This window comes from Sciurus vulgaris (assembly GCF_902686455.1).
Source record: "Sciurus vulgaris genome assembly, chromosome: 11".
Taxonomy (NCBI): Eukaryota; Metazoa; Chordata; class Mammalia; order Rodentia; family Sciuridae; genus Sciurus; species Sciurus vulgaris.
In genome coordinates, this window is record NC_136472.1 from 19,252,900 (window position 1) to 19,273,329 (window position 20,430).

At 34.8% G+C, this 20,430-nt stretch overlaps 1 protein-coding gene and 1 pseudogene across 2 annotated transcripts; both read right to left on the reverse strand.

The window, feature by feature from the left end:
* Positions 1–8,047: 8,047 nt before the first annotated feature.
* On the reverse strand, positions 8,048–8,994 carry LOC306639717 (olfactory receptor 1165-like; annotated as a pseudogene). Its single transcript has one exon. The product of its transcript is annotated as an olfactory receptor 1165-like (transcript).
* Positions 8,995–18,399: 9,405 nt separating this feature from the next.
* LOC306638902 (olfactory receptor 1165-like) lies at positions 18,400–19,560 on the reverse strand. The gene has a single exon (XM_079102353.1). The coding sequence runs from the start codon at positions 19,390–19,392 to the stop codon at positions 18,418–18,420; it is 975 nt and encodes a 324-aa protein (XP_078958479.1). The 5' UTR covers positions 19,393–19,560; the 3' UTR covers positions 18,400–18,417.
* Between the last annotated feature and the right edge of the window lie 870 nt (positions 19,561–20,430).

Here is a 20,430-nt window from a genome sequence, read left to right on the forward strand (position 1 = left end):
AAACTCAGGTGTAAAGATAACTTGAGGTCTCAAAGCATCTAATCAGGACGAAAATGACTCTCCTTCTAAGTTACTTAGAGCACAGGCTTTTCAGTACTCTTTCACCCAACCTTCAGGCCTAGCATTTTCTGGTAACTGAAATGAGTCACATCTCAGTAAGTTGGGTCTATCACATGAACATTTTTATACCTGTGGCATTAGTTCAGGGTCTCAATCTGGAAATTTTTCAATTTTGGTTACCATTAAAATTTAACCCTTTCCCTATATGTGTCCGTGTAACCATAAAACTTGTAGCTCATACGTTCAGTGACTGGTTTCCAGGGAATGCAGGTGCAGTTATGTGGCTCATCTTTCTGGGATCCTGGCTTATTGTCAAAATTGGCCTACTGTACATTCTTCCTTGAATTATATAAATTCATTTTTCTACTGAGTGGACATGGTAACTGTAATTGGGTAGAAATCATGCTACTTCATATACTTCATAAATATTTCAGGTATATAAAAATACTAAGTCTCTTTTTCTTATTTGAGGCAGAGTCTAGCTAAGTTGCTTGGGGCCTTGCTAAATTACTGAGGCTGGCCTCAAGTTTGCATTCCTCCTGCCTCAGCCTCCTGAGACAATGGGATAACATAATTCCCCACCACACCCGGCAACATCAGTTTCCTTTAGAAGGGTGGCAAATCCAAATTTGGTGGTGCACTCCTATAATTACTGTGATTTGTGGAGCTGAATGGGAGGATTATGAGTTTAAGGCCAACAAGATTAACCTAGCAAGACCCTGTTTCAAACTTAAAAAGTAAGAAGTGTGGCAAATTCTACAATATACATAGCATGCAAACTACCAAAAACAATTAAAATGTGAGCTGAGGATTTGTTTTTTGGACCCAAGGGCACTTTCCTACCATTAGAACCACATTTTTAATTTTTTTTTTAAACGTATTCACTGAATTGCTGAGACTGACATTTGGGAACAGTTGAGGCTTAGAAGACCTTGAATATTGCCTTTTGATCTATTATTTTTCTGACACGTCCATTACTTTTTTAGATACTTTTTCCAATGCTGTGACCAAAAGACCTAACAAGAACAATTTTAGAGGAGAAAAAGTTTACTTGGGGCCTTACAGTTTCAGAGGTCTCAGTCCTTAAATGGCCAACTCCATTGTTTTGGGCCTAAGGTGAGTCAGAATATCAATGGCAGAAGTATGGCAATGGAAAGCAGCTCAGGACATGGTAACAGGAAGCAGAGAGAGAGAGAGAGAGAGAGAGAGAGAGAGAGAGAGAGAGAGAGAGAGAGAGAGAGAGCGAGGGGAGATCCCTTCACCATGGACAAAAATATGGAATGCCCCCAAAGACCCACCTCCTCCAGCCACCCCAACCTGCCTGGGGTTATCACTCAGTAATCCCTATCAGGGGATTAATGCATTGATTGGATTAAGACTCCTGTAGACCAATAATTTCACCTCTAAATTTTCTTGCATTGTCTCTCACATGACCTCTTTCGGGACACCTCACTTCTAAACCACAGTCCATAGATAGCCAGTTATTCTAAAGATGATGAGAGATGACTGAGCAAACCCATACTCAGCAGCAATGTGTTACGAAGCAAGGCTTTCCTAAAGTACATAGCACACAGCAGACCCATATCAGGTTGCCCACAGTTTCTAGAAAAATAATTAATTAGACTCTGAAGTCATTGACTATTGAATGGTTTTAAAGAGTTGCTGAGGCAGTAATTTCGAGTGCTCCTGAGAATCACAGACTTAAATGCTTTCTTTATGACATCCCTTGGCATCTTTAGAGCACAAGACATAAACAATATTTTATTCAGTGAATAGCATGTGACAATGGAATATGCATCTGGGTAAAAATGAAGGATCTAAGCAGTGTTGACGCTGACTACATCTCTGCTCTGCTGGTGTTCACTATCGTTGGTTAGCTTCCTGTAAATGCCATTCCAGAACCTGGGTTGAAGGAATGCTCATTCTTTGTGTTGTGCTTATCTGTAGGTGGAAGGCATCCACCCCAGGAGGAAAGAATAGAACCAGGAAGAGACATTTAAGGCCCCTTCTGTGCAGTAGCTTACAACACATTCACCAGCTTCACATTGTCTAGGGCGAGTCACATCGAATTATTCTGTCAACCTGCAGGATGAATGCAGACAACAGAGCAAATAATAATGGTGACTATATCATTATCCTCTACCCAAGCCTCACATATGCCACAAAATGAATGTGAGGAAATTCATAGGGCAAAATATAAAGAATTTAATGCACTCTTGAATATAATAGAGTAGAAATTCTCCAGAACTTCAAGGGAAGATGAGTATGTTCTCAAACAATTAACAAAACCATTATTTAAAACAAGTTTTCTTTTAATTCTAAGTTAAATTTTTAATTTTAATTAAATTTAATTTTAAGCTGAAATTTAACTTTCTCCTTTTCAAAGGATATTAATTATTGAAAAATAAAGCAAAATATGAAAATATCTTATGCTATAAACAGAAAAAGGAATAATATCCACAATACACATAAAACAATTGCAAATGGAAAATAATTCAAAGGGTTGGTAACATGGCATACAAAAACAATATGGAAAAGAAATATATCTATGGAAATATTAAAATATGCCCAACCTCAGTAATCACAAATATTTATTCATGATCTACAATGAGCAAATTATTCAACTTCCACAAGTCTGAAAATACTGAGAGCTGATGGAGTAGAATATGACTTTGAAATATTCAGACATTGCTATTTATTATAAATTGATATACCCTTTTTGAAAAAGTGGAGCTACATATATGTGCACAGTACTTGTAGTATGAATGGAAAGAGAAAATGTGAGATATATATATATATATAATGTGAGATATATATATATATATATATATATATATATATCTCCAGGAAGAGAAAAAAAAATATATATATATCTCCAGAAAGAAGAGAGATTCCTTCACCATGGACAAAAATTGAGATGTCCCCAAAGACTCACCTCCTCCAGCCACACCCAACCTGCCTAGGATTATCACTCAGGTACATGCATACATACACAATGGAATATTACTCAGCTTTAGAGAAGATTGAAATTCTGGCATTTGCTGGTGAATAGATGGAGTTAGAGAATATCGTGCTGAGTGAAATAAGGCAATCCCAAAAAACCAAAGCCTGAATATTTTCTCTAACAAGTGAATGATGATATATAATGGGGTTGTGAGTAGGAGGGGAGAGAAGAATGGAGTAACTTCAGATTTCATAGAGGAAAAAAAGAGGGAGGTATGAAAAACGGTGGAATGAGACAGAAATCATTACCCTTTGTACATGTACATGAATGGTATGAATCTACATCATGCATGAACATAGAAAGGAAAAGATATACTCCATTTGTGTACAATGAATCAAAATGTGGTCTTTAGAAATTAAAAAAATAATTAAAGAAAGAAAAAAGAATGAAAGCCCTTCCCCTCCAAAAAAAAATAAATAAATAAATAAATAAAAGCTAAACAGGGACAAGATTGCACAAACTATAAATATATGCAAAATCTTGAATGATTTATAAAGTCATAGAGTATATAAAGTATGATACATGAAATAAGCAATATATCATTATAAAGTTTTTGAATAGGAAAACTATTCAAAACATTTACTATTTTGAGGGAGATATCTTTAGACAGTGAATCTCTATAGCAAGTGCATCTTTATTGTTAATGTCTTAATTTTGGCTAATGCACAAGTGGGGAGAAATAGCCAAACAATGATTTTTATAATACTGGAAATAGCTTTACTCTGATCTGTTTGAGAGTTACACAATATTTCCTTAAAAAAGCACTTCTGTATGTATTAAATTTTAATTACTGATACAAGAAAGGCAAATGCCATGTTTTCAAAGAGACTGATTTTCATTTTAAAATAGAAACAGGTTAGATAATTCTAACCATTTAGGAAAATGAAATAAACAGATTGTATGTTTTACAAAACAATGGGTAATCTATGATTAATTAATTATGAAAAGTAAAGAAAAAGAAATGCAGGGGAATTTTATATTAACTACTATAAGTTAAATGCATTATTATAATGGTTTTGAGAATGGAAAAGTGAAGAAATTCCCAATTTTGTAGATATAAACAATATGACTTATTGGCAGATACGTAGAGGTTGGGTAGGAAGCGTTAACATTTTTTTCCGATAACAATGCTCATATTCTTTATTCAAGATTCTGGGGGGTTTCCAAGGAATTAACAAAAGCAAAAAGATGAATGAAGATATTTGGAGCTGTATTATTTATAAGAGCAAAAACATGCAAACAACCTGTGTTTGAAATTAGAAAACTTTAAATATCATAGTACATTAAAATATTGTTATATTAAAATACCTAAAATAACTATGTTGATGTTTATTTTTTTATTTTCTTTTGATTCATTGTACACAAATTGGGTACAACATATTGTGTCTCTGGTAGTACACAAAGTAGAGTCATACCATTGTGTAATCATACATGAACATAGGGTAAATATTTGTCTCATTCTATTATTTTTCCTTCCCCCCACCCTCATTTTCCTCTATACATGTCATCCTTCCTCCATTCTTTTCTCCCTCTCACCCCTGTTATGTGTCATCATCCACTTATCAGAGAAATTGTTTGGCCTTTGGTTTTTATTGGCTTATTTCATTTAGCATGATATTCTCCAACTCCATCTACTTACCTGCAACTGCCATAATTTCATTCTTCGTTATGGCTGAATAATATTCCATTGTGTATATATATATCACAGTTTCTTTATCCATTCATGTACTCAAGGTCATCCAGGTTGGTTGGACAATCTAGCCATTGTGAATTGAGCTGCTATTAACATTGATATAGCTGTGTCACTGTAGTATGCTGATTTTAAGTCCTTTGGGTATAGACCAAGTAGTAGGATAGCTGGGTCAAATGGTGGATCCATTCCAAGTTTTCTAAGGAATCTCCATACTGCTTTCCAGAGAGGAAGCACCAATTTGCAACCCTACCAGCAATGTATGAGTGTACCTTTATCCCCACATCCTCACCAACACCTACTGTTGTGTGTATTCTTGATATTAGACATTCTAATTTTGGTGAGATGAAGGTAAAAGACCTCTACAATGAGAACTACAGAATATTATAGAAAGAAATTAAAAAAAAACTTTAGAAGATGGAAAGATCTCCCATGTTCTTGATATGAAGAATTAATAATGTCAAGATGGCCATACTACCAAAAATGATATACAAATTCCATGCAATTCCAATTACAATGACAATGATGTACCTAAAGAAATAGAGAAAGTGATCTTGAAATTCATTTGGAAGAATAAGTGACCCACGATAGCTAAAGCAATCCTTAGTAGGAAGAGCGAAACAGGTGGTATCACAATACCAGACAATAGTAACAAAAACCACATGGTATTGGCACCAAAGTACACATGCAGATCAATGGTACAGAATAGAAGACACAGAGACAAACCCACATAAATACAGTTACCTCATACTAGACTAAGACGCCAAAAACATACAATGGAGAAAAGATAGCCTCTTCAACAAATGGTGCTGGGAAAGCTGGAAAGCCACATACAGCAAAATGAAACCAAACTCCTATCTCTTACCCTGCACAAAACTCAACTCAAATGGATCAAGGACATAGGGATTATACCAGAAATCCTGTACCTAACAGAAGAAAAAGTAGGCCCAAATCTTCACCATGTAGGCCTAGGACCAGACTTCCTTAACATGACTCCCAAAGCACAAGAAATAAAAGCAGGAATCAATAATTGGGATAGATTCAAACTAAAAAGCTTTTTTTTTTTTTTTTTTAATCAGCAAAGGAAACAATCAACAATGTGAAGAGAGAGCCTACAGAGTGGGAAAAAGTCTTTGCTTCACACACTTCAAAGAGCACTAATTTCCAGAAAATATAAAGAACTCAAAAAGTTTACACCAAGAATACAAATAACCCAGTCAATAAATGGGTTAAGGACATGAGTTGACACTTCACAGAAGATCTACAAACAATCAACAGATACATGAAAAAATGTTCAAAATCTCTACTAATAAGAGAAATACAAATCAAAACTACCCTAGGGGATAGTTAACATTTTTCACAGGTTTAAATAACTAATTAGATGGGGATGCCATTTATATTTAAAGAGTAGATAAGTTGATGGTGAGAATGTGTAATCAAAGGTAGAATTTTTAAAATTATCATTTAGTATTACTAAAAAATATATATAAGTATTAGAAATGAATTGGGAATGGAATGCTTATTTCACACAATAAGACTTTTATTACTAAGGTAGTTTTTAATTACAATGGTTTCAACTAATATTCTTCAAATATAATAGTTTATGTTGATGTTTGATTGTTGAACCAACCTTGCATTCCTGAGATAAATAGGAGTTGGTTATGAAATACCATAAATTTCTGAATGTGGCTTGATAATATTTTGTAGAGAGATTTTATATCTAATAATCTATCTATATCTATCCATATATTGGAGGAAAAATATCCATGTAAAGTTATTCCCCAGAGTCTTTATCAGTTTTTTAATAAAAGGACTACCTTACTCCACCTGCTCTATTTCTTTCCTGCTGTACTCAGGAAGCTGTCTCTGTACAGAGAGTTGTGACACAAGTGGAATTTACTGGGAAGTTTTAATTCTTTCAGAGATTGCAGCATTTCTATACTTTTTGTTCATCATCTGACAATGTTGCCTCATTTATTTTTCGAGTTTATAGTTGTCTATTATATGAGAACTGTCAAGAACAAGTCAGTCATGGCCAGCTCTGACCATTATGATGACCTCATGGATTATTCTGATTTAGGTTTACCTTAGTAATAATGGCCTTATTTTGTGAAATAAATATTCCATCCCAAAGTAGAATTATAAGAAATACTTAAAGAAGGTCTAAATAGAACAGGTTCACATAATTTGGAGAAAGCAATAATTTCTAAGAGAACAGAAAAAGGAAACTGACATCAAGACCTAGGCCTAGCCCTAAACCTAGACTTAGATATAGATATATAGATTATAGAAAGATCATTATGTAGTTTTCTTTATAGAGAGAGACTTTTAAACCATCTCTGTAAATCCTTTTAACTTCATCATAAGCCTGAGGTAAGAAACCTCTCTGGTTATTCCTATACATGTATGTAGAAACCCCATAGATATTATTTGGCCATTAGTGTTCAGTGATTAAATGGATAAAGAACAGTCAATTGGGAAAGACAGAAAAATGACTCAGATATAACTTTCCTATGTTCATATATGAATAATGGCCAATGAAACCTCACATCATGTACAACCACAAGAATGGGATCCTAATTAGAATAAGTTATGCTCCGTGTGTGTGGTATGTCAAAATACACTCTATGCTCATGTATATTTAAAAATTTTTTAAAAATAGCAAAAAAAAAGAAGTGAATTGGACTTATTTCTTGATATGAATACCTCAACATTTATTAAATCACAATATATGCATTATACATTACATTTATACATGAAAAAATGAGTGAAGATAGTAGCTAATATTTTCTACCTGTTTGCTTAAATCAGACAACAATTTCATAATATAAACCAAGGGTTCCTATTTTAGTTGAAATAATATAAGAGGAAATGAAAAGTCATGTTTTATAAAATTTGTTGAGTCAAAAATGTGATTTTCAAGGACTTCAGAATGCCTCCAACTGAGGACTTTTATAATCTGTTTGTTCTTTATTTTAAGAACAGCTTAAAGTTATGCCATGACATAAGGTGCAGATACCAAAATAAATATATCTTCATTTTTCCTTCCCTAGTGTTCATTGAAGAAATGAAGAAGCATAACTGTTCAGAATATCTACAGATGAAGTAGAGATAAGTGCATTATATTGGTATGAAAACAGTAAAGAGTAGCTCAATTTTCACACTGAAAACCACTCTATATTTAATATTCAATTGACCTAAAGTATAACCATGGATTAACTTTAAGCTAAAGTATCATCAATAAGTATATGAAAAAATTAATATGGTTAGAACATAAATAAGCTTTTTAAAAATTATACTGGATGAAAATGCAGTTTGGAGTTTATCAGCCTCTTCAGTGTCTCTTTGACATCTTTGTTCCTGAGGCTATAGATCAGGGGATTCAGCATGGGGATCATGACAGCATAAAGTGCAGTCACCACTTTAACCAGGAGCCAGGAGTTTCTGGAGTGGGACACACAGTAGAGAAGCAGGATGAACCCATGGAAGATGCTGATGGCAGTCAGATGAGAGGTACAGGTGAAGAAGGCTTTGCGGAGACCACCCTTGGAAGGCATCCTGATGACAGTGGCAACAATGAAGACGTAGGAGGCCAGAGTGATCAGGAGGCTACATGCCTCACTAAATATAGAAATGGCTAAACACGCCTTCTGGCTGAAGAAGGGGTCAGAGTTGGAGACAGAGATGATGGCAGAGTACTCACAGCCAAAGTGGTTCATGAGGCCTGATCCACAGTAGGATAGTTGCACAAGAGAATGTGTGATTATCAGGGAGCAGAGTCCACCCCATGTGTAAGTTCCAGCCACTAGGAAGGCACAGAGCTTGTGAGACATAGCAACTGTGTAAAGCAAGGGGTTACACACAGCCACAAACCGGTCATAGGCCATCACTGCCAACATGAACATTTCTGTAATCACACATGCACAGCCGAAGAAAAACTGTGTCATGCATCCATTGAAGGAGATCATTCTGTCTTCCACAACCAAGATCTCTAACAGCTTGGGAGTAAATACACTGGAGTAGCAAATGTCCAGAAATGAGAAGTGGCTGAGGAAAAAGTACATGGGTGTATGCATTTGGGGATTTATTCTTCTCACTAGGATTATGCCCATGTTCCCCACCAGATGGTGAGGAACAGCAGGAAAAGGGGTGCCTGGAAGTGTGGAAATTCTGAGAATCCCATCAGGATGAATGTGGACACAGAGCTCTTGTTTCCTGTGTCATGTACCACATGTACCATGAACCTTTGTGAAGATGGAGAGAGAGAGAGAGAGAGAGAGAGAGAATAAAATTGAGCATCAGAACTTGAGAATTCCCAGAGGGAGAAGTTCTGTAGATGCTCAGTATAAACCAGTGTAAACAAATGTGGTCAGTTCACCCTCATAAGTGGTTATGCTTTGCTTGGGATTCTTATTAGAATGCTCATTGACTTTTTATAAGAGAAAATCAGTGTTATCCTTCAGCATTATAGTTTTCTAGAAAACACTGTAGTACCTATCAACATTATTATTTCCTACAAATATTTCCTACAAAGTATTTGTAGATGTATGTGATGCTTAGAATGTTTACAATAAATATAAATATAATTAGGTAAAAGAAAAAAGGCAGAGAGAAAACTCAGGGACTCATTGGGCAGATTGCACCAGTTATCAGGTTATGGAAGGGCATATCCTTTTAGAAGAAGAAGTTAGGATTTAAAAAATAAAAACTTATTTGTAAGCAGTCACGGAGGAATACTCAAAAAAACTGAGGTGTTTGGAAGGAGAATCACTAGAGCTCATGATTTCAAGACCTACCATGGCAAGATAGCAAGACCTCATTTCTGAAACAAACAGCAGTTAAAACAAACAAACGAACAAACCACCAAATAGTATGAAATGTATTTTCCAGACACTCACAATTGTATATTGATTCATTGAAATTTTACTTCTTCAAGGCATATTCTATTATCAAAGGTTCATAAAACATCCAAGAGCATCTTTAAATCGTATGAACAACAAAAACAAAAACATTCCACTGGTTGACTTGACAAGTGGCTTAGGGGGAACACTTCCCTGGTACCTATGAGGCCCTGGGTTCCACCCTCAGCACTGCATATAAACAAATTCTGCTGATAGCTATGTTCAGTAGAATTATCACCAGCATATAATCTTTTATAAGATCATGAATTCAATATATCAAGTAATATCCTAAGGAAACATCTGAATATATTCTTAACCTTTTCAAATTTTTCAGGTAACTTACATAGTTTGTTTTTAGTACATAACCTATAAAACAGTAATAAACATCCACTATTTATCAGCAACTAAAAACAACAAAAAAGGTACCACTAAAAATCAGTCTCTCATACAAAACAAAACAAAACCAAAAGCCCTTTTGTCCTCAAGGCAAACTTTGTTGTGGTAGCCATGGAAAAACTACATAAAAAGTAGAAAAATAGAAAAAATATTGTGATCTGTAGGTGTATGAATATTTGAAATTTCACATGACACAATTTAAATAAAAGGTTAATTTTGAAATAAATGTGGAGACCCATAAAATATGATAGAGTTATCTTGTACTTATCTGAACTCTGACAATTATTTTTCTAGTCTGTAATAGCTGAGAACTTCAGTTATTACACTGGATCTGCTGCTACTCATCCCAGCAGATCATCAACTCTACCACCACAACGTCCATTGCACACAACAACCAGTGGACCTTGGTGAACCATATTCATTTGATATCATGTGTTAACACAAAAGGCTTGTCTTTATGTTTAGTCACAGAAATTACATTTGTTTCACTACAATTATGCACCTGAAGACTTTGGAGACACAATCTACTAAGATAGCAAGGAAACTTGTGAAATGCTGACTTTGGTTAAATTAAGTGACCTTTCCAAAAATTCATATGCCAAGATCAGAATAAGATGTGGAGCAGTTTAAAAGCAGAAAAATCCTAATTCTTTCTGCATATTTTGTGCAGATGTCCTTAGCAATATTACTTTTGTCCTTTCCTTACATAGAAGCTCTTGAGCTCACATCTAGTGATCCTTCTTCAAAACCTTATAATTGAAGAAAACCATGTGCCTAATCATCAAAGTCAATTCTCTATTTAAATATTTATCTTAATGTGTCAATGTCAATAATGACATTTCTGTTTTTAGACTCTAATAATTATGTTTCAGTCTAGTGAATTAAAAAAGGAGAAAAATTTGATTCACTCTTTTTCATAGTAGAGACTTTCCATATGTTTTAATTGGTCCTTCTACTATTTCCTCAGGATGCATCTACATTTGGTTATGCTTTTCTGTCATTTATCTTTCACAATGATTAAAAAAGAAATTGTTCATAGAGTTCACTCAATACTCTTGGTGCATAATTAACCTTCCTAAACAGGTGTCAGCATGAAGCATTCTACCCAAGTCTGGATGGGTTGAAGTCAGGAAACTGCTGTCATTTGCTATATATACCTAATGACTTAGAACTACTTGTGGTTAACTATGTATAATGAACTCAATTCACTGCAACAGCACAATTATTCAATGATTTACTGGTACAACACAAACCCCAAGCATATACACTTTGAATTTTGAGGTCAAAATTGAGGATTGTGCATTATTATTACATTTAGTGCCTTGTGAATGTCCTCTGGTCTCCCATTGCTGCCTGCATGGCCTTCAATTAACCTGGAGGTACACTCGACACCAGTCTTGCTTTAATTTGGTATTCTCTGTCTACCCAGAATCCTTCACTATAATTTCAGTTTCCCTTATTCTTACTGATCATCAGTGATCATTCTAGTGTTCTGCACCCAAGTATGATTTTGAAAATGTGTGAAACCTTTTCAAAATGTTGTGTCATTTCTACTTTGGAAGAATACCTGTATTGTCTAAATCATGTGATTTAGTTTATTAAGTACAGGAGCATAAATATGTGGAAGGATTCCAGATGACATAAAGGTTGTCATCTCACAGTTGTTTTGAGTGCAAGGTGTGCACTATGTATTTATTTGTTTATAAATGATCAGGTACATAAAAACAATGGGCACCATCATTGCTAATCTATCACCGAGATGATAATTCTGTGAAAGTAGTTAGGTGTTCCTTGCAGCTAATTAAGCTAAGTACTTGAAGGATTCCTGGGATAATATATTTTAATTACCCTTATGTCTAGGGCATTATATATGAAAAAATAAATGTTCTAGAGAATTTACATTCTGTCCTCTTTAGTTGTAACTGACTTGATGTCCAGTTTGGGCCTCAACTGTCCACTCATTCCTCAATCCAGTCATGTATTTAATCTTAATTTCCCAAAGTTCCTAATCAATGTCTAGTGCTTTCTGCTCATTCATTCATGATCTCATGTTGTGCCTACAGTAAATTCAGTCAGGAAAAAGTGAAAAGCAGAGAAATTTGGAAGTGTATCTCCTTATTCATTTCTGTGAACATCTGTCATTTAAATAGCTACAAGGGTATTTGTGACCCATGAAAATCCATCCCAGCTATACTTTAACCTTGAACCCAACAACTTAGTTGTGATTGACAGCTTTTCATCTCAAAAGCATGAAATCGACACTGTACTATGTGGGTCTCTTTATAATGCTCAAAACATATTATTGTTTGAAAATTTTACTCTATAAAAATAGTTATTTCCTTTAACCCTCAAAAATGGCCCCAATTTTTCCTCTAGTATTTTATAGCATTTCCTCCTGCAATGACAAGATCCCTAAGTTGCTTTCCCAAGAAAACATTTCTGGTTATCCAAACCTCACTGTTTTGATTTGTTCTTTTCTTTTGTTTTGTTTTCTGGCTTTATTTAAGAGTTATCAAAATATCACAAACTTTTCTGTCTCTTATTTATTTGGCATTTGTGTTATTATACTATTTATTAAATACTTGCACATTTTGCTGTTTTATCTGCATATTCATGTTTGTGCATGGTACTTTCTTTTTCCTGAATTCATTAATGTAAAGAGGACAAAGTTTACATTTCATATTTCATTAAAAACCTCTCACATATCTCACATATTAAAGGACATAGTTTCAAAATCAGTAAAATGGTGCTTGGAACAATGAGAGTAGATTTCCACACCTTTTATAGCTGAACTTTGTAGACTTTCCTCTCCCTCAATCCCACATTTTTCTTATCACAAATTTTTTCTTGATTTTAAAATACCCCATACAAGAAGAAGAAAAAAGGCCCAGTATAGAAGCAACTCACCAAACCCCAGATTTTCTTGATATATGCTTTTAAATTGCTGGCTTCCTTGCTAATGTTAATGAGCTAATGCACAATCATTCTCTAAATTACAATTTCTCTAAATTTTTGCATTCCTTTTAAAGCAATGAGTGAGTCATGCAAAATAGAATTCAGTAAAGGATCCAACTCCTGACTTTAATCCAACTGTTAAACATTTTTTAAGGGAGCATAGAAATGCCTTTGATAAAGAAACAATCATTGGATTTGTTTTCCATGATCAAATTGCTTGCTTTGTATCTAACTACTCAACTTTGGGGACCCAGACCCTGGAGAATCCATGACAGCTTGTTGTCATGAACTACATGAAAAATAATTAGAGATAGTGTCCTCTTCTATTAGTTAGAAGATAAGCTCTCTAAATCAGTTATATGTTGATCTTCACATTAAATAAACCAACTTAAATGTACCCGGGTGTGGTGGCTCACACCTATAATCCAACAGTTCAGGAGGCCAAGGCAGGAGGATAAAGAGTTCAAAGTCAACCTCAGCAAAAGTGAGGTGCTAAGCAACTCAGTGAGACCCTATCTCTAAATAAAATACAAAATAGGGCTGGGGATGTGGCTCAGTGTTCAAGTGCCCCTGTGTTCAATCCCAGGCCTTTCCTTCCTCCCCCAAAAAAGAAGAAATATGATCCAGGAAGTATGACTCAAATTATAAGAAAATTTAAATGGACCCAGTCTTATTGATAAAAATATTATAACAATAGAAAACAATTTTCAAAAGGAAGAAAATATTTAAGAAGTAGATCCGTCCCCAGTGAAAAGGATGCTAATGAAATAAAATATGAAAGTAGACTTGGATAATCTAGTACACTCAGTCTCAAGAACATGTGGTCCATAACTTCCTGGAATTTCAATAAATTTTCCATGACAGTAATAATTATCAATCAATTAGTGTTAACTTACACACCACTAAATCCAAACAGATTGAGATTGTAAACACATGTGATATTAATATTATCAGAAACTATTCCTTTAAAAATATAACAGCAATCCATGTAGAAATTTCTTCAGTCAAAAAGATAAGAAGTGCCTCAATTTGATAAAGGATATTCACATGAAAACTAAAACTATGTTTTAGTGAAACATCAAATAATTTTGAAATTATAATGAGATATTATTTTCTTTTTTTCATATTTGATCACTTATAAATTTTAAGAGGAATAGCTGGTAATACATACATACATTTAAACAAATGATAGGGAGGGAGATGCTATGTAAGTAGATAAATGTATCATCATCAGAAGACATGACCTTTTACACACACAAAAATCATAAAAATGTAAAGATTAATGTTATACAAATGTTTGAAGTAGTAAATACTTTACATGCATGAATTTGACCACTATGTTAAATACATGTGTATTGAAAAACACTACTCTATAAATTTGTAAAATTACACACAATTAGACATAAAAATTTTAAAAATCTTTAATAAAATATGTACACTCACCTATGCATTTTATAATCTAATACACTGGAAATTAAATTGTAATCCATGGTTGGCTGAAAATTAAAATCTGAGGTGATTTTTTAAATATTGCAATATTCAATAAGTTTTGAATATATCTAAATGGTAAATTGTATAAGGCATGTGTTTTGAGATAGTGTTATAGGAAGATTTTTTCAAGTTTTATTTGGTAGAACAAAGAAATCTCAGGGAAAACAGGTATCTCCTAATAGGTTAGAGTGAACCTAAGATGTATGGGTATGTTCCCTGTTCTCTATGCAACATGGTGGTCAAGAAACAAAGACAAGAGAAGTTCTTATATTTTATCTCAATGAGCCATTAATTGAAGGCAATCAAGTGAACTAAAAAAATAATAGAAAGCTTCAGTAAATCAAGTTACAATCATGGGTTATCTTTTATCCATACTGCCATCTGGCACTATCAAGAAAGAATGTGTTGAGTTATACTAATTTTCATGAATTTGGAGATTTTGAGTCTATTCCTCACTCCTGCCAGTACCCTGACATATAACTTTCTATTTCTACAAGAGGTAGATTGCTTTCTCTCCACTTGATTTTTTTTACTTAACCATGTTATTTGTTCAGACTCATAGAATTTACCCCTGGAGATCCAATCAGCAACTTGTAGTATTTTTTATTGGCAAAGTTTATTGTAACTTTTACTATGAACAAATACAAGTAGGTAAATGGTCCAGGAAAGATGACAGACAGACCTAAGTTGAAGGTAAGCTGAGCGAGTCAGCTCCTTCTCAAGCCAAAACAGTTCAATTTATATCAACAGAACTACCTCGGTCATTGATCTAGTAGTTAAAGACTGCATATTACATTTTTCATAAAAAGTAGCTGATGATTGAATAACGTGTGTGTTACCTCAATATTCTTGTTTCACTTGAAGATTATAAAATAAATGGGGTGAAAAATAATTGAGACCATTACATTTTTTCACAAATGAAAATGCATCTAAAATTATTCTAGTCAAATTTTCAAAAATGATGGAAAATTGATGCACAACCACATTGACATGAATGGCAAAAAAATAGGTGACAGATGTATATTTATAAAACATGCTACATTTTCTTGTACTAGCATGTAGAGAGAAAACATGAATTACAATGCCAGTCAGAATGGTAGTTACCAAGATACAAGTAACAATAAATGTTGGTGAGGATTTGAAAAAAGAAAAAAAAAGAATCCTTATACATTTCTGGGGGGACTGCAAATTGTTGCAACCACTCTGGAAAACAGGATAGAGATTCCTCAAAAAACTGGGAATAAAACCACCATCTGATCCAGTTATACCACTCCTTGGTATGTATATGCAAAGAAGCTAAAATCAGCTTACTACAGTGACACAGCCACATCAATGTTCATAGCAGCTCAATTCATAATAGGTGAGCAACTAAACCAACCCAGGTGTCCAATAGATGAATGCATAAAGAAAATGTGGTATATGTATACACAATTGAATATTATTTATCCATAAAGAAGAATGCCTTTATAACATTTGCTGGTAAATGGATAGATCTGGAGACTATCATGCTAAGTGAAATAAACCAGTCCCATAAAACCAAAGATCAAATGTTCTCTCTGATATGTGTATGCAAACACACAACATGATAGGGAGAGGGGGGAGAATAAAAGTTCAGTGGATTAGACAAAGGGGAATGAAGGGAAGGGAAGGGGGATAGAATTAGGAAAGACAGTAGGATGAATCTGACGTAACTTCCCTGTATTCATATATAAATATGCCACAGTGAATGTCAACATCTTGTACATCCTCTATACTGGAATACTAGTTAGAATAAAATATACTCTTTGTATACAAATGGACCATATAGACTGTACTGGAATTTATAACTAAACAGAACAAAAATAAATACATAAAATGCCAAATAAAATTTGGCTGCTTAAAAATCTGAAATTTTAAAGATAGGTAAGATTTTGTTTTTGTTTGCCTCCAAAACATTCAATGCCAGCAACCCATGTGGAACTAAATGTGAATAATTTTAGAGGTTTCATCTTTTATGATAAGCAGCTCTTTGCTTACTAGTTTTACATTATGTGGCACATGTCCTTATGCAAATTATAATTTTTGATAACACTCCCCAAAACTAATATTTCCCAAGATTTAAATTGAACTTAATATTGACCTGACAACGACATGGTATAGTAAAACAGAAACCTTTAATATGACATCTAAATCAAATATTTGATATAAGTCTTCTGAGATTTTAAGCAAGATAATTTTAGTTTTTGAAAGTTACTGTACTAAAGAGTAGGGTGAACAGACATCAGGATCCTGCTTGGAGATTTATCACAGATTCATGTGCTGATTTGTTGTTGAACAATAGCCCTACTAGTCTCAGAAGTAAATGGTATCGCTAAAGTTATGATGTAACAATGGGTTTTGGTAATCTTCCGGATGCCTCAATTCACGTCTTGCTCCTGAGGCTATAGATGGTGGGCAGAGCATGGAGTGGCCACTCTATGATAGACAGGCCACTTTGGCAACAAGTCATTGCATTTTAGAAGTAAGAACACAGCAAAGAAAAGGACTGTGCCATGAACATAGCAATGACAGTATGATAAAGACTCATGTAGAGGAGGTTTGTAGCACCCCCAGTTGAAGGCGTTTTCATGATCAAAATGAAACATGGGGCACACAATGATCAAAAGCCTGCATATTTCATTAGAAAAGGCAAATGAAAAAGTACTGTTCTGCATTAGCTAGGGGACAGAGCAGGAAAAGCATCAACAGGACTATGTTCACAAAGTTATATGTCAACATAGTTGCACCAAAGACAAAGCCAACCACAAGTACATGGATAATAAGGAACTGATGAAAGCCCTAGAGTATGTCACAGTCGATAGAAAGGTGAGAGCTTTAGAACATTGCAACTGTGTGGAAAGGAGGGTTACAAATTGCTACAAACCGCTACAAACCACTCCTAACACACCACTGCTGGTATGAATATATCTGCCCCCAAGAGAATGCACACAAAGAATCACTCAATGCATCCTGAGGACATGATTTCTTCTTCTACAAACAAGTTTTCTAACAATTTGGAAACAACTCAATTAGATTAACAGAAATCCACAGAAGGCAGACCTTCAGAACAATATTCATAGAAGCACTTACAATAAAAGACTAAAAAGGAAACAATGCCAAATAAAAATAAACAGTAGTGTGAATAAGCTAATTATGGGAGATTCATTTGATGGAACACAATTCAGAAATAAAAAAATAAAGCATATTTACAATTTATGACTTAAAGGTGTTTAAGGATTTTGTGAACAAAATCCTTAAAAATGATGCCAGATAAAATGGAATGTCTATGTTAAGATTTAGTTTAAATGCATTTCAAATGTAGAAAAAAATAAAAAGTACAGATTGTAACTGTAAAGAGAAAGATTATGGATACCACAATCTCCAGGCAGCGCAAACAAAGGGAGTGGGAAGGTGCTTATGTGCCAATTAAATAGTGTTGCTTGTGTTCTGCCTTTGCTTTGTTAGAGGAATACACAGAGATCATTATTAAAAAGTTCTTGTGTGTAAGGATGCCACATTGGGAGAGAGAATGACAGAACACTGAAAATGCAGAAAGGAAATGAAGTGTGAGAAGGGGAAGAGAGTGAAGAGGAAGGGAAGGTTGAAATAAAAGATAAATACTTAAGCTCTAAAATATCGACTGTGGACATCATAGAGGACCATGGTTTAGCCTACTACATTTTAGCTGAGGCAAAAGCAGGATTACCTTTCTCTTTTTTCCCCTTCACTCATAAGTGATCATTAAATTATAACTTGATTTGACAATCATATATATATATCACAATCTCACAAATTCTCTAAACAATGTCATAGCATTATTTGAAGAGACTATTGAAAACAATGCAATGTGGAATCCAAGTTATTTTGAAGTTGGAAGAGAAACACATGTATACGTGTAACTATCATGAGTGAGAAAGCACTTTTAAGTGCACCAACTTTTTCAAGGTCTCCTTGACATCTTTATTTCTTAGGCTGTAGATAAGGGGGTTTAGCATGGGGATGACCATGCTGTAAAACACCGTGGCAAATTTGACGAGGAGCAAGGAGCTTTTAGATTTGAGCACACAGTAGAGAAGGAGGATGACCCCATGGCAGAAGCAGATGGCAGCCAGGTGGGAGCCACAGGTGGAGAAGGCTTTTCTGAGGCCACCCTTAGAAGGGATCTTGATGACTGTAATGACTATGACGACATAGGAGGTAAGGATGATCAGCAGGCTGCAAACCTCGTTGAACATACAGATGACTAAACACGCCAGCTGGCTGTTGGAGGAATCCGAGCAGGATGCGGAGATGATGGCAGAGTACTCACAGCAAAAGTGATTGATGATTCCAGAGCCACAGTAAGATAGTGCCAGGAGAAAATACGTGAGCGTGGAGGAACAGATTCCACCCCATATGTAACTTCCAGCCACCAGGAGAGAGCACAGCTTTCGTGACATAGCAACCGTGTACAGCAGGGGGTTATAAACAGCCACAAACCGGTCGTAAGCCATCACTGCCAAAATAAATGTTTGCGTAATGACACACGTGCAGCCAAAGAAAAACTGTGCTATGCATCCTTTGAAGGACATGCTTCTGTCCTCCACAATCAAGAGGTCTAAAAGTTTGGGTGCAATTGTGGTGGTATAGCAAAAATCGACAAAGGATAAATGGCTGAGGAAAAAGTACATGGGAGTGTGGAGTTTGGGGTTGATCCTGATAATCAATATCATGCCAAGGTTTTCCAGCACAGAAATTGTGTAGATGGTCAAGAACACCAGGAACAGGGGCACCTGGAGCTTCGGATATTCTGAGAAGCCCACGAAGACGAAGGTGAAGACTGTACTCTGGTTCCCCTCCTGCATCCAGCTCTTGTTGGAGGAAATCTGAGAGTTCATCCTGAGCAGTGAAAGAGCAGAGAGACTGGTGTCATGAAAGGAGAGCAGAGGAGCATGTCTCAGGACATCACAGAGCCCAGGTGGCTAAGCACGCCTGCCAGTGGGGATCCTCCCAGCGGGTTTCGCCAGATATTCCTTGTTTTTAATCCAGTCGGGGAAGACAGCAGATAAGCATCCTGCAGCTTCGTTGGTACTGAGCAGTTCTCTATGGATATTTTAGTTTTACTATTCCTAGAAACATCCTGTAATCAAAGTTGCTTAGAATCTCCTTTGGTCATCAGAAACTGATCCATGTTCTCTAATAATATTGACACGCATTTCTCAGTGCTGTTGTTACCCTTTGACCATCTGAAAAAGCTCTAGTATCTAAACAATTTCACCTCTGAGGAAAAATGTTAGGCAGTCTTTTAATTTTCAGAAAATTATCATCTTGTTTATGATGGTGTAGTACTTCATTTCACTCCATATGTCTATTTATCTTTCTGCCAGTCTCACTCTCTCTATGTAAAATATATACATTTTATTATATATCATATTTATTGAATATATATTTATTATATATTTTAAAAATGAAAATACCTTATTCCCAGAAATTCAGACCAATAAAATGTGCATTAACGAAAACCATAGAAATTATATAATCTCTTATATACAGAGAAGTTGTTTGCATAAACTACATATAAAACATTGTATATGTGAGGCACTGGGTTCAATCTGCAGTACCACATGAAAATAAATAAAAGTACTGTGTTAATCTACAACTAAAAACAGTTTTTAAAAATTCCAATTAACAAAAAACAACTTTTGATGATGGATATGAAATACTATTATATAAACACATGTAATAAGGATTGAAGACTATACCACAGTTTGGGTTCACAAGCAGAAATAATTCTAAAATTTTTACACTTGAAATCTGGAGCAATATTTAGTCAGAACTGTAAAAAGCAACTTCCATGGACTTTTCTCAGTTGTACAAAACCATGATGTTCTAGATATTTTACCATGGCTAATTCACCCTACAAACAGTGCACCCAT

What these genes read in the sequence shown, in the direction of transcription:
- LOC306638902 (XM_079102353.1), bottom strand. Translation starts at nt 19,392, where the DNA reads ATGAACTCTCAGATTTCCTCCAACAAGAGCTGGATGCAGGAGGGGAAC.